Source organism: Alligator mississippiensis, chromosome 5, assembly GCF_030867095.1.
Source record: "Alligator mississippiensis isolate rAllMis1 chromosome 5, rAllMis1, whole genome shotgun sequence".
Taxonomy (NCBI): domain Eukaryota; kingdom Metazoa; phylum Chordata; order Crocodylia; family Alligatoridae; genus Alligator; species Alligator mississippiensis.
This window is the reverse complement of record NC_081828.1, coordinates 45,427,321-45,451,905: the sequence shown is the minus strand read 5'-3', so window position 1 is coordinate 45,451,905 and position 24,585 is coordinate 45,427,321. Positions and strand designations below refer to the sequence as shown.

The following is a 24,585-nucleotide window of genomic DNA, read 5'->3' as shown; positions in this document are numbered from 1 at the left end:
TGGTCAATGATGACCCCCAAGTCTCTTTCTTCCATAGTGCTAGCCAACATAGCACTGCTGAGCCTATAAGGATGCTGCGGGGTTTTTTTCCCAAGGTGGAGAACCTTGCATTTATTGGCGTTGAACACCATCAGATTCTCGTCCGCCCACTTGCTGAGCCTGTCCAGGTCAGCCTGGATCACCCGCCTGTCTTCTGGTGTGGATGCCTTGCCCCAAAGTTTGGTGTCATCGGCGAACCTGGCCAGTCCGCTTCGGACTCCGGTGTCCACATCATTAATGAAGATGTTGAACAGTATGGGTCCAAGGACAGAACCTTGGGGGACCCCACTGGTCACAGGACACCACGATGAGTGACTTCCATCAATTACTACCCTCTGGGTCCGACCCCGGAGCCAATTTTCCAGCCAGTGGATCGTGGAGGACCCAAGGCAACAATTGGCCAGTTTCTCCAAGAGACGATCATGGGACACCAGATCAAAGGCTTTTTTGAAGTCAAGATATATGACATCAATCTCTTCTCCCTTGTCCAGGTGATAGGTCACCTGGTCGTAGAAGGAAATGAGATTGGTCAAGCAAGACCTACCCACAACAAACCCGTGCTGGCTATCCCTTAAGATGTTGACGTTGGCCAGTCCATTAAGGATGGCCTCTTTAATAAACTTTTCTAAGATCTTCCCCAGGATAGAAGTCAGGCTGATGGGCCTATAGTTAGCCGGATCCACTTTCCTCCCTTTCTTGAAGATAGGCACCACATTGGCCTTCTTCCAGTCTTCGGGCACTACACCAGAGCGCCAAGAGTTTTCAAAGATCCGTGCTAGAGGCTGGGCTATGATGCTCGCCAGCTCCTTGAGTACCCTGGGGTGAAGATTGTCAGGGCCGGCTGACTTGAAGGTATCCAGCTTCTTAAGATGTTTCTTCAGAAAGTCAGCATTAATGGAGGGCAGGGGATCACCCTCACCCGGACTTCCCGGCCCTGTAGCGGGCATGGGCGTCCCATGGGGCTGATGAAAGACTGACGCAAAGTACCTATTTAATAGGTTGGCTTTTTCCTGGGCGTCAGTTGTCAGTTGCCCCATCTGGTTCAGCAGGGGTCCAATGTTGCCCCTGCTTTTCCTCCAGCTCCCCACATATCTGAAAAAGGACTTTTTATTGTCCTTGATGCTCAAAGCTGGAGTTCAGTTGCAGCCTTGGCTTTCCTGGTCTGCTCCCTACAGGACCGGACCAGTGCAGAATAATCCTCCTTGGAGGTGACTCCCATCCTCCATCCTTTGTAGGCCTTTCTTTTTAGCCTCAGGAGGTCTGCTAGGTCCCTGGAGAGCCAGGGGTGCTGCTGTGCCCTCTTGCTGCCTTTCCTCCGAGATGGAATAGACTTAGTTTGTGCATTGAGGATCGCTCCCTTGAGGAGCAACCACTCTTCTTGAACTCCCCTCTCCCTGTGGTCACAGTCCCTTAGGGCCTCACTGACAAGCCTCCTGAGCTTGTCAAAGTCGGCTTTCCTGAAGTCAAGGACTTGCATGTTGCTGACCGACTTGCCAGCTTTTCAGTGGATGGTGAAGGTGATTAACTGAGTTGTCTTATTATGAATACAGTAAATATGTAAACAAGCAAAATCTGTTTGAGGGTAAATTACAAATTGAAAGACCAGTTTGTTAAATAAATTGCTGATTTCAGAGTCACCCAGATCAACGTGGTGGTGCATCATTGAAACAGTGTTTCCAAAAAATGACTTTCCAGCCTTGTATCACCAAAAGGACTCTGTTCAGTAAGTGAATGCTAAGTGGAAACAGCAAAATGATTTGATATATACTAAAGCTTGTTGAAAAAGTTCCACTGGAAAATGCTTCTGTTAGACAAATCAGAATATTCTCTCTCAAATTCCTGGGAATGTGTTGCTTTATGGAAAAATATTTTGAAGAAAAACATAAAGCAGAACCGCTTCTCTCTCAACAGAATAGAACAGTTAGGTTTTTCATTTCAAAATGTCTTTTGTTTTTAAATGTATTTTATGTTAAAATGTATAATGAAAAAAGAGAATAAATTCAAACGAATGTAATAGACCTTTGACTATTTTAATTAAATTCTATCTAAAGTATATCAACTAACCTGAGACAAACTTTTAGAATAATTCATAGAATTCAATTTTGAATTTCATTCTGATTTGGAATAGGAAATAACTGAATTTTAATATCTCCTAGGAAGTGGGCATTCTCATTCAGCTTCAGTTTTAATGAACCATTGTATCTTATCCACTAAGTTATTATGCATGCCCTTCAGAAGTGAAATCGCCACTGAAGTCAGTAGTGCAATTTCCATTGACTTTAATGAGGATAAGATTTCACTCGGCTCTTTCCAGCGAATCCAGGACACTCACAAAGATATCTGCCTAAAGATCTGTGTATGTAACATGAAAATTATGTTTGTTTGTTTCCTTTTAAGACCATGGTCATCAAGGTAACAAAATGCCCTGATTTCTCCGTCACTGGCCAGTGGGATGTTATTACAGAAAAGGACGGGAAGGAAGAGTCCTCTGTATTTGATGCTGTCATGGTTTGTTCTGGGCACCATGTATATCCAAATTTCCCAGCTGAACAATTCCCTGGTAAGTTACATTTTTGTAGTACATGCATTATAGCTAGAACTGGTCAAAAAAAGTTATTAAAATATCCCACCCCCACCCCACAAAAATGACTTTTTGATATAAAAGAAAGCTGTTGACATTTTTTTTATTGTGGTTAACATGTTGTACCCATCAATTTGGGCAGGCGCATGAACCAGATCTGAAGTGCATGGATTAAGAGGCAGCAGTCTGGCTTTGAGAACTAAACTGTCAGAGGTTTAGTTTGCATGAGCATGCAGAAGCGTGGATAATTATTCCAAACATCTCTCGGTTTGCAACAGTGCAAAAATCATCAGCAAAATGTTCTGTACCAGATTATGGTCTCGGTAATTTGGGGTACTCGTTATTTATACTTACAGAGGAATAAACCGATCATAACATGGCTCTCAGCTAAAGGCACTGGCAGAATCTTTATTCTTGCCAAGATTATAATCTTGGCATGTAGGACTGGACCCCCTCAAGGGCAGCTTCTGAAGGCCTTGTAGTTCCCCAGTCTCCTTTATAATCCACTCTCTTGGTTCACTCACCTGAGACACCTTGCTGAAATAGTCTCCAGGGCTATGATCTTAAAAGATCATCTTATGATTCCTTGACTGGGTTATGTCTCTGATGCCTTTTCCCACTCAGGCTCCTGTGTCTCACTAAAAGAGAGAATGATCAAAAAGAAGAAAATGTCACAGTGGGCAGGGTGTGCTGCTCTGCAGCCTCCTGTCCTCCCTTCAGCCTGAACTCCTAGTCTACCAGTGGTTATAAGCCAGCAAACCCCACTGGATATCTAAACAGCCCTTAACAAACAAACACAAATCTCTCAGGTGCATGTGAAAAATGATTCATTAAATCCTCATTCTTGCAAATGCACTCGCACTCCACAGGCAGAAACTCCTTTTCCTCCTTCCACAGGCAGAAGCACCTCTTGGTGGACTCAAACTCCCCTCTAGGCCTGTGCGAGTTGGTAGCAATCTGATCCAGCTTCAGATCCAGCTGCTTAGGATGGCCATGATCTGATCCGGAGCCCTGGACCAGGTTTCCACCTCGATCCGGCCGAAGCGGCTCTGAAGCTTTGGAGCCACCTCAGAGACCTGGCCATAGGGTATAATGGAGAATCAATTAAATATCTATAACTATGTTGTTTTTTGTCCAATTTGGATGAAACTTGCAGGGATAGTATTCTCTGCTGAGAGCATGAGACCTGCCAAGTTTCAATAAGATCTGTGCAGGGGTTTGGGGGGAACCATGCCCCAAATTCTTGAAAGCCAAACTCATGTCACAGCTGTGTGTTACAACACAGGGGGGTCTGTAACAAGGGAGCCTCCTTGGGGTCCATCTACTGGTGGCCCTGCCCGCCTGTTATGGGCCAACCACCAGCCTTCTCTCCTGCCATGCCTTGTTGTTAATTAATTGTTGTTAATTAAGCAGGAGGCTGCCCATTGTATGCTCCGATGCCAGGGGGCGCTATCTGTGGCTCCGTTCCTCCCCTACACTGCAGCCCAAGCCTCACAGATGGTATTTGTAAATTCCTCTTTATGTTGGGGTCTTGGCCGCTGTGGGCCTACCCCTTCTCTCTCTAGCTAGGCCTGTCAGTCAAAAAAACCCACTAATCAGGGTTTGACTCCCAGGCTCTAGCTCTCAAAAAAAAAACCTCACTTGGGCTCCTGCCCCTCTGTGGCACTGGGATCTGCTCACCCCCAGATACTGCACCCTATCTAGTGCCAGGGTCAGCTCACCCCCAAATTTTGCACCCTTTCTGGTGCTAGGGTCAGCTCACCCCTGAATACTGCGCCCTCTCTGGTGCTGGGGTCCCCAACACTGCAGTGGCCCCCAATGAAGCCTCCTCCTTCCCCAAATAGCCTCACCCAAACCACTGGTGTTAACATTAAACAAGAGGCAACATGCCTGCTTACTTTAGATGATCATGAGGATGGCTCAGGGCATGGCGTAGTCTTCCAACAGAGACTGCAGCCACAACACCATAGTCATTGGGAGTCCACCTCCCTGCTGCCCCTCTGGCCTTCTCCACTTGCCATTTGTAGGGTGCTGGCCTTCCTCTTCCTGTCACCTGACCGGCTGCAGGGCTTGAGCCTTAACCCCTGCTTGACCGGCCGGCCGTGACTGGAAGCTTCTGGACTTAAAGGGGCTACCCTGCCTCTTAGTAACAGGGTTGGGGTTCCCTGTTACAGCATCAAAACTGCAGGGCTGGTAAGTCTTACTGAGGCCACAAAGCCTGCCAAGTTTCAAGGAGATCGGTGCAGGGGTTTGGGGGGAGCTGCGCCTCAAGCTGCGGACAAGCAAAACTGTTGCCATGGGTGACACTGCGTGTGCTAAGGCGCAGCAGGGTGACAGCTGCAGGGATGGTGGCCCCTGCTGTGACGCGTGCCAGGTGTGGAGGAGAGCGGTGCAGGGGAGTCTGGGGCCCTGCACCCCGAGCTGCTGACAGACAAAACTCATGCCAAGACTGTGTCTGTCTTGGGACAGTTGATTATCTTGTTTTGATTCTTTCCTCTCCTTAGCCTGGGTTTGTAGGTGCTAATTGCTGCTCCTTAGGTCATTATGTAGTAGCTAGGTCCTGTGTATTGAGCTGGTCCCTGAGTCCCTGGTCCCTGAGTGAATCATGATTGATTGATTGGTAACTGGGAACACAGCAGCTTAGCAGCCAGGCCTGCAGCAGTCTCCCCCCTCCCCGCCCCAAGGCGGACACAGTCAGTCCCACAAGCACCCATGGCGTGAGTTTTGCTTGTCCACAGCTTGAGGGGCAGTTCCCCCCAAACCTCTCCGCCAATCTTCTTGCAACTTGGCAAGCTTGGTGGCCTCAGTAAGAGCTACCAGCCCTGCAGTTTTGACCCACCTATGCTGTAACACATAGATGTGACAGGAGTTTTGCTTTCAAGAATTTGGGGTGCTGTTCCCCCAAACCCCTAAACCAATCTTCTTGAAACTTGGCAGGCTTCATCCTCTCTGCAGATTCTACCACCCCTGAAAATTTCATCCAAATCAGACAAAAAACAACAACGTTATAAGTATTTTATTGTTTCCACATTATACCCTATGGCCGCGGGTCTGAGGCGGCTCTGCAGCTCTTTGGGAGCTCCGAACTGCTTCGGGAAGCCAAACAAGGCAGCGCTTTGACCCGGATGTGCTGCTTTGGACCCTGAAGTGTCTGAAGCTTCTCTGGATCCAAAACTCTGTCTGAAGCCTCGCACAGCCCTCTCCCCTCCTCCTGCAGGAATGCTCTTGTTTTCGTCTACAGCCAGAGCCAATGTGTCCCTCTACCCTGGAGGTGAGCCAATATATGCAGGCCAGCCCCTCCCTGCAGGTCAGCTGCCCTGGCTCTCTTCACAGCGTCTAGGGCTGCTTTCATCCCCCTCAGCTGCCCAGGACCCAGCCTGCAGGCAGCAGAATACTGGACGGCTGAGGGGGATGAAAGCAGCCCTAGACGCTGTGAAGAGAGCCAGGGCAGCTGACCTGCAGGGAGGGGCTGGCCTGCATATATAGGCTCACCTCCAGGGTAGAGGGACACATTGGCTCTGGCTGTAGAAGAGAACAGAGCTAAAAAGGATGGGGTAATTGCCTATGTGAGAGCTCTTGCCCAGGAGTTAACTAAAGCTAGTCTGTGGTCTCAGCCCTCTTTTATAGATGGACAAGTTGACCTGTGTTAGCTTCTGCTTCCCACAGGTTTGCACATGGGACTTAATGAGGAGGAGCTCATGTGCAGTAAAGCCTGCCTGCCTTTACTGTATGGTAAAATGCTTATGTGCCCAAGCTCTTGGACAGTCAGATCCTAGGGTGAATTCACAACACATCAAGCCTGTACAATCACCTTTTTAACTTGAGGGGGGAAAGTAAATTTGCTTTGCAGAGAAAAACTACTGACCCTTCAGTGCCCCAGCACTTTTTTCACGTGCTCGGGGGGCGGCAGCGGGGGTGGTGCTTTAACTAGAGTGGCTCCAACAGCCACTCTAGTTAAAGTGCCCACCGCATGTTGTGTATCAAACAAGCTTTAGTTAAAGCGCCCCTCCTGCCATTTTAAAGAGCAGGGGCGCTGATACACGAGACACACAGGCTGGCTGGAGTACACTAATTAGCACACTCCAGCAGACTTGATTGATTACAGTGCATCAGAGCAGCCTCTGGGCATGTCTACAGGCACCCTCAGAGTCTGCACTGGCTTCCTATAGCTTGCTGCAGTTCAAAATGCTGAATTTGACCTACAAAGCCCTAAGTGACCTGAGTCCTATGTACCTGAGAGACCACTTTCTTCCTTTGGATACTTCAGGTCTGCTGAGAACAACCTCCTGCAATTACCATCTGTGTGCCAAATTTGCTTGGCCAAAACACATAAGAGGTTGTTCTTGGTTGTTGCTTCTCACCTCTGAAACACCTTCCAACTGGAGACCTGCCAGAATACAAGCCTGCCCATATTTCAGAAGTAGTATAAAACCTTTTAATTTGGGCAGGTTTTTAGCAGGTGGAGTTAAACTTTGGATATTTTGTAGGGAATTATTTTGTTATTTTATCTATTTTTCTTTGTTATTGTAAGCCACCCTGAGTCTTTTTGGGAAAAATATCAAATAAAATAAACATACTGCAAAGGGGTATACCAACAAAAAGGTTAAATCTCCCTATTGTATTCACCAAGTAGATTCATTTGTTTTCTACTCTTCCATTCAGGGATTAAAAAGTTTAAAGGCAGCTACTTCCACAGCCGGGAATACAAAGGTCCAGAAAAATTCAAGGGGAAGAAAGTGCTTGTGGTTGGATTGGGAAACTCTGGCTCTGATATTGCTGTTGAGCTTAGTCACACAGCATCTCAGGTACAGTTTCCTATATAGTTCTGGAGTTTTCAGGTCTAAGGATGGATACATATATTTAGGGGGAGGGGAGATGCAGGGCTTTTGGACATCCAAATCAATGGTAACTGGGCATTGAGATCTCCTAGGTGGCTTTGAAGATCCCAAATGCAATACAAAATTGTAATGGTAACATTCTAAAGCACGGGTGGGCAAAATCTGGCCCTCAGGCTGGATTGGGCCTGTAGCGGACTTTATCTCCCAGCAGCCCCTGCGGCAGCAGTTCCTTCTGGCTGCCACTGCTGGACACACCTGTGCTGCCTGGGCACCCTTGCCCATCTGCCCCACACCTACTGCAGGAAGCAGGACCTGCAAAGGCAGGGCACACAGCCAGGTGGCTGGAATGGGCCCAGTGCAGGGCCAGGGAAACCCCGGGATCTTGGGACGGGGGGAATCCAGAGCTGGGCTGCAAGCCACTGCCCACACACCCCTGTAATGAATGTGGGTTCCACGGGCAAAGGCATGCAGGGAGCAGATTGTGACTCTGCCATGGCCCCACATTATCACTGTCCCAAGATACCAGCCCCAGACCAGCTCTCCACCCAGCCACATGCCTACCCATGCAGCCCCTGTCTGGCTGGTCTCCATGGAGACCAGGCAGGGGCTGCTGGGAAATGGAGTCCAGTCACCAGCCAGATTTGCCATTTCGCCCACCCCGTTCTAAGAAATTGCATCACTGGATACAAATTGAAATAAAAAATAATGTAATTCTCAGTGGGCTACCTCTCTAACATATACTACATTATAATACATCTTCCATACTGAGGTCAGCAGTTCTTGATTTGGGCTGGTCAAACACCAAAGTGGGAATGATTCAACTACTGTTTCCTTTCCATTGTACAACATTAAGTGTGTAAATACACAGAAGTGCATAAAACTGGAGAAGTAAAACTGACTTCACTAGAATGGGCTCTACCACTGATAGTTTTTCTGTATTTGTCCCTCCAAAACCATCATAATTAAACACTTCTTTGTTCTTTTTTAAAGGTTTATCTTAGCTCCAGGAGTGGCTCCTGGGTGATGAGTCGTGTTTGGGATAATGGTTACCCATGGGATATGCTATATGTAACTCGCTTTGAAACCTTTGTCCGAAATTCCCTCCCGACCTCCATCAGTGACTGGCTGTACGTGAAGAAGATGAATCAGAAGTTTAAGCATGAGAACTATGGCCTGATGCCTTTAAATGGGTAATTTTATGGCAGTTTTATTATAAAACATTGGAGAAAGAAAGAAAAACCTTGTTTAGCTTTGAAGATGCAGTTCCTGTGGTACTCTAACTGAACTCTAGCTTGTGCAGAAGAGCCATTTGCCACAAGGTAAAGGGAAAAGAAGTCCACTGTGCATCATATGCTCTAAGGTAACTGACCACATGACATGCTCTTTTCCAGAGGCAAGTGGAAGTTAAACCTCAATAACTTAGTCTCTTGCATTGAGAAATAAGCTACTGCTATTTAGCTTTTATCCACCACACAGTGGCTGCATCTATACAAGACACTAAATGCACAGTAGACTAATTCTACTATGCATTATCATGTCACAGCAAAAGCCATACTAATGCGCTAATACACAGTAGAATTAGTCTACTGTGCACCAGCGTCACAAAAAAGGGTGCTCCAGCACTACTGTGCAGTAGCACCAGTTACTGCGCATTCAGTTAGTGCATGTAATTACAAGTACTAAGCTGAATATGCAGTAACCACAATACATTAATGAACATGTAGATGCACCCAGTAAAGAGGCCTGTGTGAATAGGGAAATATTTGATTCGGATTCAGATTCAACCAATTTGGAGGACAGTGATTCAATTAGGTGATTCGAATCACTGTCCCCATGCGATTCGGCTGAATTGGAATCGGAGATTCAGCACTGTTTCAGTGCTGATTCAGAGATTCAGATTGGCTGGGGAGGGGCAGGCACAGTTAGGTGGCTGCAAATTCTCCCGTGGGTCCTCTGGCTGTGCTTGCCTCCCCCTGGGCAGTGGGAGCCATGGGAAAAGCCCCCATGGCTTCCCTGCCCAGCCCCATGGCTTCCCTGCCCGGCCCATCCCCTGCCCATCCCGGCCTCCTGGCACTTAAAAAAATAACCAAAAAACCCCACATTTACCGGCTGCAGCAGTGGCGATTAGCTACATGGGAACCCCCCTCCCCCAGTCAGCGCAATTGTCCGTGGGGGGACACGCCTCCCTCAGTTGCTGACTGGCGGCTGGGGGGGCAAGTGCCCAGAAGGGCCAGGGGGGCACCCAGAAATACCAGTGGCACTTCTCTTGGCACCCCACTCCCCAGCTGCCTGTCTTAGGGGGGGCACCAGCACTCCTTCCTGCTTGCCCTGCCCATCATCTAGGTTGGGAATGCTGGCTGTGAGGAGGTGTACCATTACTTTCAGGGGGTGCACATGCACCCCTGTGTACCCAGTATGCATTGCCACTGAACAAGTTGTAGGGCTGTGTGAAACAGCACCATTTCATTTCGACTTCCATTTCACTGTTTTGACGGGACAGTGTTTCGTTTTGACATTGTGTTTCATTTTGAAGCACTCTTCCGTTTCGTTTCACCAAAACTGTTTCGACAATGTTTCGACGTTTCACCCATAGGCTATAATGGGGAATCATGAAAATGCCTATAACATTGTCATTTCTTGCCTGATTTGGATGAAAATTGCAAGGGTGGTAGCCCCTTCTGAGAGCATGAAGCCTGCCAAGTTACAAAGAGATAGGTGCAGGAGTTTCTGGTAAACTGCTCCTCAAGGTGCTGACAAGTAAAACTCATGGCACTTGCCAGCAGCAGCAGTCTACTGTCATCCTGCACGCAGATCTGGGGGCCCACACCCCCAGGAGAGCTGTGGGGATGTGCTGGACTCCTCCTGGGGGTGCAGGCCTCTGGATCTGTGCTCAGGATGACAGGAGGCTGCTGCTGCTGCCTGGGCATAGCCCGTGCCCAGCGTCAGGAAGACTACTGTTGCTGCTGGCCCTAGGCAGCAGCGGCAGCCTCCTGTCATCCTACATACAGATCTAGGGGTCCACACCCCCAGAAGGAGTCTGTCAGTGCTAGGAGGGCAGGTTGACCTCTGTGGGGTGGCAGAGCCGGTCAGAATGCCGCCCTGGTTCTCCCTGCCTCCCGCCACCAGGTTGCACTCTGACCAGCTCTGCCAGCCCCATGGAGCCCAGCCCAGTGGTGGGAGGCAGTGGGAGAGCCAGTGGTGGAGCTGCTCAGAGTGCAGCCCTAGCCAGTGGCTCTCCCCTGCCTCCCGCCACCAGGCCCAGCTCCATGGGGCTGGCGGAGCTGCTCAGAGTGCAGCCTGGTGGCAGGAGGAGGGGGAGAGCTAGGGTTGCACTCTGGCCGGCTCTGCCAGCCCCACAGAGATCATCCCAGTGGCAGGAGGCAGGGGAGAACCAGGGCTGTACTCCGCCTCCTGCCACTGAGCCAAGCTCCATGGGCCTGGCAGAGCAACTTGGAGCGCAGCCCTGGCTCTCCCCTCACCTCCCACCACCAGGCTGCTTTGAAACTCAAAATGTTTTGAAATTTTTTTAATGTTTCAAGTGCCCTCATTTCATTTTGAAACTGTTTTGAAGCTTTTTGTTTCATTTCAATGTTGCTTTTTCAAGCTCAAAACACATTGAAACAGCTTCGAAACAAAACACTATGCAAAATTTTGCACAGCCCTAGTTTTTAGCAAATTGGCTTAAAAAGAAGAGTGCATGATAAGGAAAGGAAATGTCATGCTTCAGGGCACACATTGATTGTTCGCAAAAGCTTAAAAGGAATCTTTCTGCTCTATATACATATGGAGTTATACCCCTGGACAGGCACATTATCATTTTGTGACTGGCTCTGTTGAATTACTACTGGAGAGAAGACACAAAACTAGCTGAGATAATGGTTTGATCCAGTACAGAAATTATTTTCTTAAACCATGTCTATCTCTGTTTCATACTAGAAAATCAGTGTCTTCTGTAGCTAATTCAAGGCTGCATTTAATTTGAAATGCTTCTTGTTTTAGCACTAGCAGGGATTTCAGAACACTGAGGAAGTTCAGGTTGACATTCTTATAAATCTCACTACACAATAGTAAGCAATTTTCATTTTACTACATGCTGAAAGAATAATAATAATAAGAAGAAAAATAATGTCTCATTTAAAGCAATACTTGTGCTTACTCTTTGTAGTAGTAGTAATAGTGTGCTAATGTAGTGGAAAAGAACCCCATTTTCTTAGGTGTTGGATAAATAAGACTGATTTCACTGACACAACTATGTTTGTAAAAGAGAGTGAAAAGCTGAATGCAGAACTACCCATGGGAAATAGATTTGAAATTCATTGCACGCACACACACACGCACAGAAACAGGATCATAAGAGAGGATCCATAAGTTAATACACTGCAAACGAAGAGGTGGACAGTGGCTAGGAATAAAGGAAAGAGTTATGGTCATTTGTGGATCCTAGATATAATTTTTAATTTTCAAATGGTGTCTCTACAACTTTAACTTTTAACTTCCAGGCTTTCAAACTTACATTTTTGCAACTAGTAATGACAGCAAATGAACTGAAACAGCTATTGGCAATCTTAACCATCTCTAAAATGAGATTGTTAAAGGGTTATGATGATGATTATGCAGTGCTGGTGATGGATAACTCTTGGTTCAAGGATATTGGGAGTCTTGGTCTGACATTCTGATGCAAGAAGATTTGCACATAGTATGGTTCTCTCACTTTCTTTGCATATCCCAGATAGGAAACAAGAAGTCCTTTTAAATAGAGGCCTACATGTTTTCTGTTTGTAGAACTCTGCGCAAAGAGCCGGTGTTCAACGATGACCTCCCAAGCCGTATTGTCTGTGGGATGGTGGTGATAAAACCCAATGTGAAGGAATTCACGGAAACCTCAGTTATATTTCAAGATGGAACCAAGCAGGAAAATATTGATTGTGTCATCTTTGCAACAGGCTACAGCTATGCTTATCCCTTTATGGAAGATGACTCCATTATCAAATGCAGAGACAATGAGGTTACTTTGTACAAAGGCATTCTCCCTCCTCTACTAGAGAAGCCAACTATGGCTGTCATTGGGCTGGTCCAGTCTCTTGGTGCAATTATTCCAACTTCTGAACTCCAGGCTCGCTGGACTATCAAGGTTTTTAAGGGTACGTGAATGGAAAACTGGTGAATAGGGAAAACTGTCCCTAATATATTTTACTTTACTTCCTGGCGGTGGAAATTAGCATTCTTCTTCAGGTCACAGCTGCATGCAGAGACAAACTGGGGACCTGATATGAAAAGAAATGCATGCATACATGTGTATACCTACAGATATGATGGGGTTACAGTGAAAGTTGTTGGTCAGAGAGAGCTGGACTAGTTTACCTGTGTGTGGGGCAGAAATATATTTCATCACTTAGGGGGTGACAGCATATGTACCCCTGTGTGTGGGGCAGAAAGTATATTTCAGTACTTAGGGGTGACATGTTTGGTGACGCTGAACCTGTTCTTTTCTAGGATTATTTAAGCTTCCTCCAGTAAGCAGCATGATGGATGATATTGATGAAAAAATGGGGAAGAAACTCAAATGGTATGTGAAAGGTGCCATTCTCAAGCAGCTTTCTATACTCTGTGTGCATGAATAAGAGTAACAAGAGCTGTATTTTCTGAGCAAGTCCCACATAATTATGTTCTCCATTCTTTATAATTTATATATTTTGTCCAGAGGCAGATCTGGGGGTGAGGGTCGTTGGTGCAGTAACTCCCACCCACCTTTAACTCCTGCGCCATTCAAAGTTTAACACAATCTGCCCTTTAGGAGCAGCTGCATTTCTGTTTAGGTGGAGCTGAGGCAGTCAGTTGACTTCAGGGCTCATTGTTACCTACCTCAGTGATGCCCAACTTTTTTGTCCTGTGGGCCAGATGAGCAGCACCCATTCTGTCCACAGGCCAGATCTGGCCAGTGGACCTGATTTAGGGTGCAGCGGATGTGAGGAGCTCATGGAGGGCAGTCTGGCCCTAACCTGGCTGAATCAGGAAGGGAGGTAGGGGAGAGAAAGGGCATGTGACCAAACCCCAACCCAGCCATATAGGGCTTGGGAATTTGGTAGCCAGGGAGGAATAACATTATTAATTGCAACTGCTTCCCCACTGCCAAATTTCCCAACCTATGGGGAGGTCCATGAGCCAGATGCCATGGCTTTGTGGGCCAAACTTGGCCTACAGGCTTTGGGTTGACCACCCCTAATCTACCTCCTAATCTACTTGATTCCTACTGATTTCTTCATTCCATAGGTGTTTACAATCCTTGATCTTTCATTAATCAAGCTACCTTTCTACATTTTTCCTGCCTGTTATCTACTCCTGGTAATGTTTCTCTGTTCACACCCTCAATGTGTCTAATAAAGGTGTGCTATTTACGGACCTGTACTGGGTGGCTTTATTCCCAAGGGATTCAAACTCATAACAGATCAGGGACAGAGAGGGAAGAAGCAAGGCTGCAGGAAGGCTGTGCTGTGGTACAGCGTTTAAAGGCAGAAAAAGTTGAAAGGTGATGCAAAGACAAAAGTTATTGTAGTGACCTTGGGTTATTCATTGCAGCAGATGATGGAGGCTGTATGAGCTTGAACCAGCATTGCAGCTAGGGTGGCATAAAGCTGGGCATGGGAGGATCCAGAGAGGTTGGTCCTTGGGTAGTGGCACTGCAAGTGGCTGAAGTGAGTCCTTCCCCAGCCCCAACTGTTTGTTTCTGTAGAGAGCAGTGGAGGCCAGCTATAAGCATGCTGTGAGATCATGGGGGGAAAGGAGAGAAGTTGCAATCCTGCCTCCATCTGTCCCATGGTCAGGGGTCATGACGGGTTGGGGGAACTGGGAGGGGTTCTGGGGGGGAGGGGCTTTCAGGAGCTGTGAAGAGCTAGATAGGGGGTCATAGGCACTAAGGGACTTTTGTAGGGAGGAAGATCTATGAGGTAGAGCAGTGTGGGGTAAGAAGGGGCTGGAGTGCTATTAGGGGATGTGAGCATGGATGAATCTAGGATTTTGTAAAACCAGGTGCAGGAACAGCAACCCCTCCCTCCCCACTCCTCCTCCACTGAAGTAGGTAGACCTCTTTGGGAGAACAGTAGCTAGGGATTTTTGTTTAAGACCCTGAATCAGGTAAAAACCTCACCCCACTCTCAGCATCCCTTCCCTTTCCCTCCATGCTGAGCAGTATCTTCCTTCCCTTCCTATTCTCTACCTCCACGAGGATCTGCCACGGTCTCCAGTTGCCCCAGGGGCAGCTGTAGCTCCAGAGCTGCTCCTTCCCTGCTCTAGGTATGGCTGTGTTGTATGGGGAGCTAGGCTCATGTGGGGGCAACAAGCAGGTTCCTTCTCCCTATGCCTGCTCCCAGGCTGGTGGGAAACAACTGGGGGTGGGAACTGGGCAGGGAGGGAAAACCTACCCATTGGGCATGTCTACACAGGCATTTATGCTGGCTTAAATTTACTGAGCAGTAAATTGCTGCACAGTAAGCAGGAATAGGTTAGTGTCTACATGTGCAGGTGTTAAAGTGCATTAATGCTGTGCGTGGACTGATTTGGGACTAAAGCTAATCCCAAATCAGTCCACACACATGGTGTTACTATGCAGTAGGTCATCTACATGTGTGTTACTGTGCACTAACTAATTGGGCATAAATTTGAGATTTGCATGATACAGTTCTCAAATTTTCACTGAAGTCAGCATAAGTCACCATATTTACTGTGCAGTACAGGCGTGCAAGTGTACATGCATGCCCATACTACACAGTAATTTCAGTTATTGCTCAGTAAATGTGCACATGTAGACACACCCATTGAGTTGCTGCTGCAGTCCCTGGCTGAGCCTTGTTCCCCTGCCTTCAGGTCAGCCAAAGATAGCAGGGGCATCAACAGCGGGGGGCAGAAGTGAGGAGGAATGGGGGGGGAGGAATTTGTGACTTATTCAGGGACTTTAAAAGTCCCCAGCTACTGTTCCTGCAATGTGGTCTGAAAGGGATTGCAACTACGCCACTGCATTCCCTCTGGATCCACCCCTGCGTGTGAGGGGCAAATGAGGTCTGGGAGTAAACTGAGGTATGAGGGAGGTTTGGGATCAAGATAGATTGTGGGGGAACAAGCACCAGGGGGTGTGAAATGCTTCAGTGAAGTTTGTGTTTTCAAAGGCATAAGGAAATGAAGGGTCAGGAGGCCTGGGGTGATGATGGCAGGTTTGTGCAGGGTGCAGTGTTGTTATGGATATAGTGAGAGGGTAGGGTAGGACTCAGCAGTGCGTGAGGGGAATGGTGGAGCGTGATGAGGCTTAGGGCATGACGGCGTGGGGCTGAGCATAGGGCTTATGCATAGAGGACAGAGTGGAGCCAGAGGGCATTTGAAGTGCCAGGGGCAATACATAAATGGCAGTGAGGAGCACTTTGGGGCATATTGGAGTGCCTGGGGGGACCCATGTATTAGGGAGCAGAGAGCAGTCTTGTCTGTGGGCGGGGGGAAATAGATGTACTCCCATAGCACAAGGTAGCTGCCCCACTCTAGAGCTGGCAGTCTGTCCCCCTCCAAAACACATTTGCATTTGTTTATTCTTGGATCTTAAACTAAATAATACAGCCCATGGTCTCTAGCATATTAATAAAGCTTCCAGTTCTTTTTAATTCGAAAAAAACGTGTTGTGCTATGGGATGATGTACCACACCACATGCACCCCACTTTTCAGAACCCTAGATGTACCCATGGTTGTGTCAGATGTCTCTCTGCTGCCTTGCTACCCACTGGATCACTGCTGGTTCCTCACTTTTATCAGACAGTGTACATATTGCATATGCTCCAGCACAGCTATTTCAGGGAAAAAAAAAGAAAAGAAAAATAAAGGAAAAACTTCTGCATTGCCAGACTGAGGCAAACCTGCATGGCTTAATTGACCCCAAACTATTTTTTTTTTTTTAAATCTTGCTTTATTTAAAAAAATAAAAATGAATATATTCTCTTCCAGAATTACATTTTTGTTTAAAATCAAGGAATCTCTCATGAAATGGAAATTCTCAACTACCTTTGGTAAAGGAAAGCTTTGCTAAGGGAAGATGAGTTACTGAATGGATATGCTATAATGGCAGAGAATTATCATTTTTGTCAAAGTATAAAGACAGTCCATCAGTTCCTTCACATAGGAATTGCCAGTTAAATCAAGGCTTCTCATATCTAGAACTGCTGTTTACATGAATGGTCTGGGTTGGAGCCAGAGAAGCTCTTACAAAGTTGGGTCTTTTTTCTTCTTGTCCACTTTCCTGTAAACTGGAAAGTTTTTGGTGTTGCTTTGATTCTGTTTTACAGTCTTCTTTCTGTTGAGAAATCAGGGCTGAGGAAAAGAATTTGACCTGGAGTCTGAACTTTATTTGAACCCTTCCCTCCCCTAGCCCCAACTTCCTTGTAGAATTCAGGCATTATGCAAAAATCTCTGTTTATCCTATAGCATCTTTCTTTTACATAGTAATTAGCCATGGGCTATATATTTTCCTTTCCCACCTTAAGGTTTGGAAACAGCAGTACCCTACAGACAGATTACATAGTCTACATGGATGAACTGGCTTCTGCCATTGGAGTGAAACCCAATATTCTGAAGCTGTTTCTGATGGACCCAAGACTGGCCCTGGAAGTTTACTTTGGCCCATGCAGTCCATACCAGTTTCGTCTAACAGGTCCAGGAAAGTGGAATGGAGCCAGAAATGCTATCCTGACCCAGTGGGACCGGACACTGAAGGTCACAAGGACTCGAGTTGTTCATGGTTCTAAGACAGGCTTCCCCCTCTTAAATTTGCTTACAATCCTCTTCTTCCCTCTTCTCCTTATTGCTGTTTTTCTGATGTTTAACTAAAAATCAAGTGTTTTCAGAATCTCAAAGTGAAAATTGTATATAGAGAAGAAAATTTGTCTTGCCAAGGCTAGTAAGACTTTTGCCATTGAGGACATTCCTAGTTCAAGTGTATCTACATATGCATAGATATGCCTTAATATATACACAACACCTGCAGATATGAACTCTATAGTCAGAGCCCAATCTAATATAAAGTGAAAGAGCTCCATAACATTTTATGTTAATTTTCACTTAATGAGAAGCTGGTCCTATGATTTGTGCTATTTTAATTATAGCCTAGGAACTACTAAAAGTCGAAGGTATGACTAGGAAACAGAAAGTATGACAAGGAAAATATATATAAAAATAAGATATAATCTCAATGCTTTCTAAATTCAAGAGCTCTTATGACATGGTTCTTCAATAGTGTAAGATAGAACTGGTCAAAAAGTGCCATTTATTGTATCCAGGAATTTTTTTTATATCTCTCTATTTTTTTTAATTCTGTATGGTATTTGTTTTGTCTTGTTTCCCAAGGAAAATCTGAAACTAATGGGCTCCTATACACGTGCAGGGAGCCTGCTCCGAGACATTGCAAATCCAGTGCAGCAGAGCAGACTTGATTAGGCGAGTCTGCTGGAGCATGGAAATTAATGCACTCCAGCAGACTCCAGCATCATGTGTATCAGCATCCCTGTGCTGAAGAATGGTGGCAAGGCACTTTAAACTAAAGCTTGTTTTATGAATTTTAGTTCAAAGCGCCCCACCGCCATTTTTCAGTGTGGAGATACTGATACAGGTGACACTCAGGCGCCTTTAATTTGCACGGCTCGCTAATTAAAGCGCTGCCCCCTTCCCCCCCACCCCATGCCTCCTGATGCATGTGTAAAAATGCCCAATATGCTTTGGTTTTTGTAAACTGATATGTTTAACAAAAATTAATTTGTTTAGTTTCCAGTTTTTTGCATTATAAAAAACTTCAAAATAAAAATGTTTGTAGAAAAATGTTTTGTTTTGGTCAAAATGTTATTTTTTTTGAATGGGGGGGCCCTGTCATCAAATAAATTTCCTTCAGTTCTAATAATAATACACTCATTTTAACAGAGCAGTTAAATGCAGCCTGTCTTACAGCATACAAAAATGCATACAGTGCAGAGCTATCAAAATAAATAGCCAGGCTGCCATAATAAAAAACATTACCTGTGGCCTTTGGAGAAAATGTAACAAGAAATGTTAAGAGATGTTTAACAGCCCATTTGTTTCTTTTACTCTTTTCCATTTCACAATCAGATCTTTACTGCAGCATTGACTCAAGAAATCTACACTTGAGTAACAGCTTGTCTTCCCTGCTAAATAAGAAGCTGCCTTTGGGCTTCTAGTCATTCTGTAACCACTGCTTCTATGCTAGTACTGACACAGATATGTCAGGAAAGCCCCTCCAGAGAAAATGCAGAGGGTTTTTTCTGCTAGCACAGGTCAGTAGTATAAGTAGGGGTGAGTGAGCATGGCACCAGCCTCAGACGACAACTTAGAAAGGGCACACATACACTACCTGTCTCAACAGCATCAGCTAAGCTGGCAGAAACCCTGTTCTGTTGCATAGATGGATCAAGCCTATAGTCTTGGCAGCATACCTGCGTCAAAAAAGTATGACGTTTCTACACTTCTAGCCAACAGCAATGTTGGCAAAACTCTGATGTCTAGACCTAAGGTACTGAGAAGTGCCTCACATAGTGGTAGGGAGTTGATTTTGGTGAGTTTACCTCAAGCAAAAACTGATGCCTTAGATTTCACTGTATGTAAACCTCACATGATTTTTTTTTCTGTTTTGTCTTTTTTTTCGCTTTAACTTCCTCATTCCTACATGGAATGAGAGTAGCTACACAACAAAATAATGCTTGAGCTGCATAGTGGTCGTATTGGCAGCTGAGGACCTTCGTTGACTTAAGCTATTGTCTATATCCTCCAATGGGCCAACCAACTCAATGTTAAAATCACCACTGCATTTCAGGGAGTTTGTGTTTTGATGCAAATCAAGTTAGGGGTAACACTTGAGTAACAGTTCCTGTCCACAGCTCTGTAACAGGACATCTGAAACCTGTTATTCACACACAAGGGAAGGAGAGGAAGGCCCATTCAGCATACCCAGGCCATGTACCAAAGTTGGCCACATGAAGGCGGGAGACCGGGCAGATGGCATTCCAAAAGAGGAAGACTGTGAGAGACATTTGGGATTTGATCAGGGATTGAAGAAACCAGTCCAGGCAGAGGGAATCCAGAGCAGGGAGCTCCTGTCACTTTAAGAGGACAGAGCAGCAGGAATGCAGGCTGACCCTTAATTAAGAGAGTGAAAATCCAGTGGGTGACTGGAGTGAAGGCATATAACCAAAAGGGGAGGGGAGTGGGGGGTCTGTCAGGAACATTAGCCCAGTTCCCAAGGGGGCAGTCAGCCGCTGCAGGGAGAAGAGTTTCCACAGGGAAGCTTACTGCAGGAAGCAGTAGCCATGAGGCTCCCCATAAGGGTGAGAAGAAGCCTAGCCCTGGGAGTTAGAATATATGGGAGGCCAACTTTGTGCAAGGCAGTACATGTACATTTCAGTTGTGCTAATTTATGTTTACTTATGTCCAGGGTTCAAAATACAGGGGAGTTTGGGGGGGGTGGGGGGGGGAACTGAGTCCCCCCATAAGAGACAAGAGCCCCCCTATAAGAGATGAGAGCCCCTCAAAAGACCCCAAAAGCCCCCAGTTTGTCCACACCGCTCTAAACAGCTCAGGAGGTGGCAGTGGTGGCTCCTTCTGGCTGCCACCACCACAGACCCCCCCCCCCCCCCACCACCACCACCAAGAGCCGGCATGTAATTCAAACCCTGCTTATGTCTGTTGTATAACCAGTAGACCAGGTGTGGCTGTAAGGGGTGAAGAGGAGCCCACAGGGCTGCTGCAAAGGCACTGTAACAGGGTTCCTACCCTGTTACTAGAATGGGAATGGGGCTAGCTACCCCTGGCCCTTTACCTCTCCATCACTTTCCTCCCTATACCTTTTCCTCCCTTACTTTTTGTGGGTTTTCCAGTGCATCCTTTCCCTCATAGAGGTCCCTTCCCCCTGGTTTCATGGGCATGAGGTCCCTTTCCATTTTGCTTCCTTCCACTTCATCTCTGTGTCTCTTCTGCCTGTGACCTGATCATGCCCCAGAGGCAAACTCACAGGCAAGTGAACCTGAAGCAAGATGGCCACTGGGTTCATGTGGAGGAAGAGCCAGATGACCCAGGGAGGGGAAGCAGAGGGGGCATGTGACCCAGACAGCCCTGTATAAGCCCAAGCCTCAAGCCAGTGGAAGCAGTCTGGCCATGGAAGCCATCCGGGATGGACCCCCCCTGAGAGGCGTGAGGACTGGTGTCCAGACTGCAGTGAGAGGTCTGAGGTGGCAGCCCCAAATGAAGAGAAGCTGGGGACCAGCATAGGAAACAGCCTGAGTACCCTGGGCATGTTCTGTTTTCCCTTCTTTTCTAGGTGAGGCCCACCACCAAGGAGTGTGGTGAACCCTGTATGGGATGTTCTTTTGAACTGGGACTGGTGCTTGCATTTGGGGGGATTTTGTTTTCCCTTGGAGGGCTGGGTTGTGGCTGTAGGGGAGGCAGAGGCCACTGAAAGGGGGTGACTGGGGACACCCTGAATTTGAAATTATGCTGAGTAAAACCTGAGGTTACAGGGCATGACTAGAGTGTGTTCTGTGGCCACAAGAGGCCACACCTGCCTGGATTGTAAGGCAGGAAGTACCAGGGGGGAAATAGGACTCAAGGCCCCTAGCTGCCTATGCAGTGGATATTGCAGGTGCTGGAACCGGAGGTCACAGGGTACGACTAGAGTTCAGCCAAGAGCTGGCAGCCTTGAACAGTTGGCCTTGAGCTAGAGGGCTCAGCAAGAGTAAAATTGGGATGAGACCTGGGGGGACACCCTCAGACCAGACAAGGCCCACCTCTTCAAAAGTGTACTTTGCCCTCTGTGCAGCCTCCCCAGCTAATTTTAGCATCAAGGAGTGGTGGGTGAAACTACTGAATAGGGGAGAGACCAGCCATGTATCCTGCCCATGCTGCTCCCAGCTGTTCTCCATGGGTACACCAGGAGGGCAGGACTGTGACAGCATGGGACCAGGCCAGGGTGGGACAGAGCTGTCATGGCCCAACATTCCTGGTGTCTCCATGGAGACAGGCCGGGAGTGGTACAGGCAGGGGATGCTGGGAAATGGAATCCAGCCACTGGCCAGATCTGCCATTTTGCCCGCACCTCCTGTAGCGGCATTCATAAGTGGCCAACAGGTACCCAGCATAAAGCCTTGCCTTGGATAAGGGACACCAGGGAGGCTGAGCCAAACTGAGAGCAGCCTTGCCCTGGATCAAGGTGTGCGGGCAAGGAAGCAGGATGAGACCCTAGGAGACTGAAGCAAGAGCCAGACCAGATTAAGGCAGTCGCTAGGTGGCATCATGGCTGCCCTTGGATGCTTTTCTGTTACAGGCTCCAAAAACCTCTTACTTGCAGAGTGTGAGAGTACTCCACATTTCCATTTTTCACACAGCAGCTTCTTACAAATTGGCTTCTTTTCTACCTTGGAGAACCCTTAACAACTTCAGTTTCTCCCTTGCCTGATGAAGGGTGTGTAAGCCCAAAAGCTTGCAAAGCTTGCAATTTTTTTTGCAACTGTTTAGTTAGCCCAATAAAAAATATCACCTCTACACAAAGAGTTTTGTCTGCCTGTGTTCTTAGACCACCAACAATCCTAAAGTAGTAATACATTCTCTAGTAGCTCTCCTGCCTTAAAACCTGATCTAATGTCCTGATCTTACAGCAGTCAATGGAGAGACACTGGACGATAGATTAGGTTCCTAATGCATCTTTAAAAAATAAATGTAAAAATATCCAAATAAAAATAAATTGGAATCTTTTCACTGGTTTCCTAATTCTCTTGCAACTACCAAGCAATTAATTATTTATTACTAGGCCTTTTTTTTGAAAGCTACAGTGTTGTGTAGGGTTACAAGCTGGGATGTAGTGGTGATCTATACAGAAATAACTAGTGAATTGCCTGTCAAGAATGACAGAAGGGGGAGGGCAGGGTTGAAGCATCGCCACCTACTTCCCCGCACCACTGCCACCTCCCAGATCTGACCAATGAGGAGCTCCACAGCCCACATTCAGTCTGGAGGTGGAGGTGAGTTTGGCACCCCTGAACTAGCTTATATTATAACTTCTTTTACAGAGTAGGACAGAGAAGTTATTAATTGGGTGATGCCACGTATAAGCTGCAGTTCTATTTGCGATTTGAAAGTTATACTGTGCATAAAAATATTGTGCACTTGCATATTATGCTACACTGGCCAGCTGTTGTGTCAGTGCTAAGTTTTTCAGTTCTGGGATGCGGAAAAATATAACAAAGGGGACCTAAGTCTTGCAACATGCCCAGGGCCTTATATCAGGTTACTGCTAGAGCCAGGAATGGAATTCAGAGTTTTCTGGGTTTTTGCCTGTTGTACTTGCTTAACTAGGTAATCCTGCCTTGGTGGCTAGGGGAGGTCATTCCACTGCGGGGCAGTGCTTGGACAATGTGTACCTCATGTATCACAGGCAAAACATAGGGGCTTAGTGATCTAAGACAGAAGGTAATGTAGGTATAAGGTTAGGGAAGCTGGATCATATGATCATACGATCCATATGTATCCAAACACTATAATTTAGGATGTGAACAGCAAAACAAATTATACAGAGTTTCAAAGTGAGAGAGAAGACATGAAGGAGGACAGATGGCATGATGGCAAGGCTGCCTGTCTGGACACTGTGAAATCTAAGTTCCATTCTCTCCCCCTCTCCTGCCCCTAACATCCTGTGTGACTCTGAGCACGTTACTTTAGTCTCCCTCTGTGGGACTGGTGGAGGAAGTATGCTCATCACTGGGTGCACCAGATTTCTTGTACTTTGCAATTCCTTTAACACCATTGACACAAAATGAATGAATGGAGTAGGAGGGAGGACTTAATATGCATCCGTTCATTTGCAGTAAGTATTTCTTCTCATGTTGGTTCTACCCTGTGGTAAGAGGAAGCTAAAATGTAGTAATCTAGCAGTTGTTTGATTCTGGCTTAACTTCCACGTACCTCAGGATAGAGCCCTCCTATCTTTAGTCCCGTATATTTGTTCATCTGTCTGTACCCTTCTGATCACATCCGTTTGACCTAACGCCTATGTTTCAGGAGCAGGGTGGGTTAATTGTATATTTCTGTTCAGTAGTGTTTTATCACCACTAAAAGGTAGGGCTATACGAAGCTTCAGGTGCTGATTCGATTCGGAGGAGATTTGGCCTGATTCGGTGGCCAAATCTCCGAATCCAAATCGAATCAGTGGACTGATTAAAAGGTCTGAATCAATTCGAAGCTCTCCAAGAAGGGGGGAGGGGACTATGGTGGGACCCCCACCAGGCCCCAGCCCCTGCCTGCTCCCCCAGCCCCTCCCAACCCCACCTGCTCCCCCAGTGTCCCCCCATGGCTGCCCTGCCTGGCCCCAGCTCCCAGTTGTTTAAAAAAAAGCCCCTACTCACCAGCTGCTGCCCAGTTGGGGGGGCGGGGTGATCCCTGCTGCCCCTTACTGCCCCATGCTGCATGGGGGGCTCTGTCATGAGCCCCCGACCCCCCTGCTCTCCCAGCCCCCCATGGCTGCTCAGCCTGCCCCAGCTCCTGGCTCTTTAAGAAAAAAAAACCCCCGCACTCACCAGTTGCTGCACTGGCCTCAGAGCTTTGGGGGGCTTGTGCAGAGCCCCCTGTGCAGCACAGGGCAGTGGGAGACAGCGGGGATGCCAGGTGAGCCTGGGGGTTTGGGGTTGGTTTTTCTTTTAAAATGTCAGAGCTGGGGCAGGTGGGGCAGCCATGGGGGGGCTGGGATGGGACAGTTCAGGGGACTCGTGGCAAAGACCCTCCATGTGGTATGGGGCAGTGGGGGACAGCGGGGATCACCTACCTCTCCCCCTGTTCTGACAGGAGCCGGAGAGTGAGGGCTTTTTTTTTTTCTTCAAAGAGCTGGGAGCTGGGGCAGGTAGGACAGCCATTTCCAGGGCTGGGAGAGTGGGTGGGGGATGGGGCCTGTGTGATTTGGAGATTTGGCTGATTCAGCAGCAGCCAAATCTCTGAATCAGATTCAGCTAAATTAATTCAAGACAGTGATTGGAATCACTGAATCGAATCCCTGTCCCCCAAACCGGCCGAATCTGAATCCACAGTGAATACTAGCCACTTTGCACAGGCCT

The 24,585-nt window shown here is 47.1% G+C and overlaps 1 protein-coding gene and 1 long non-coding RNA gene across 3 annotated transcripts in view; one reads left to right on the top strand and one right to left on the bottom strand.

The window, feature by feature from the left end:
* LOC102576189 (flavin-containing monooxygenase 3) overlaps positions 1 to 18,303 on the top strand; it is a 28,975-nt gene extending 10,672 nt beyond the window's left edge. The window contains exons 4-9 of the mRNA XM_006259136.4: positions 2,437 to 2,599; positions 7,283 to 7,425; positions 8,449 to 8,648; positions 12,241 to 12,599; positions 12,952 to 13,024; positions 16,975 to 18,303. Coding sequence (XP_006259198.2) covers positions 2,437 to 2,599; positions 7,283 to 7,425; positions 8,449 to 8,648; positions 12,241 to 12,599; positions 12,952 to 13,024; positions 16,975 to 17,317 — 1,281 coding nt within the window. The 3' untranslated portion in view covers positions 17,318 to 18,303. The remainder of the gene's footprint in view (positions 1 to 2,436; positions 2,600 to 7,282; positions 7,426 to 8,448; positions 8,649 to 12,240; positions 12,600 to 12,951; positions 13,025 to 16,974) is intronic.
* LOC109286345 (uncharacterized) overlaps positions 1 to 24,585 on the bottom strand; it is a 114,142-nt gene that overhangs the window by 6,053 nt on the left and 83,504 nt on the right. Inside the window, exons 1-2 of one of the 2 annotated variants that reach the window (XR_009462425.1) lie at positions 4,519 to 5,010; positions 3,145 to 3,258 (exon numbers count right to left, since the gene is read on the bottom strand). This is a non-coding gene — a long non-coding RNA (uncharacterized LOC109286345). Of the gene's footprint in view, positions 1 to 3,144; positions 3,259 to 4,518; positions 5,011 to 24,585 lie in introns of those variants that run through there. The other variant, XR_009462424.1, reaches the window with a different exon arrangement.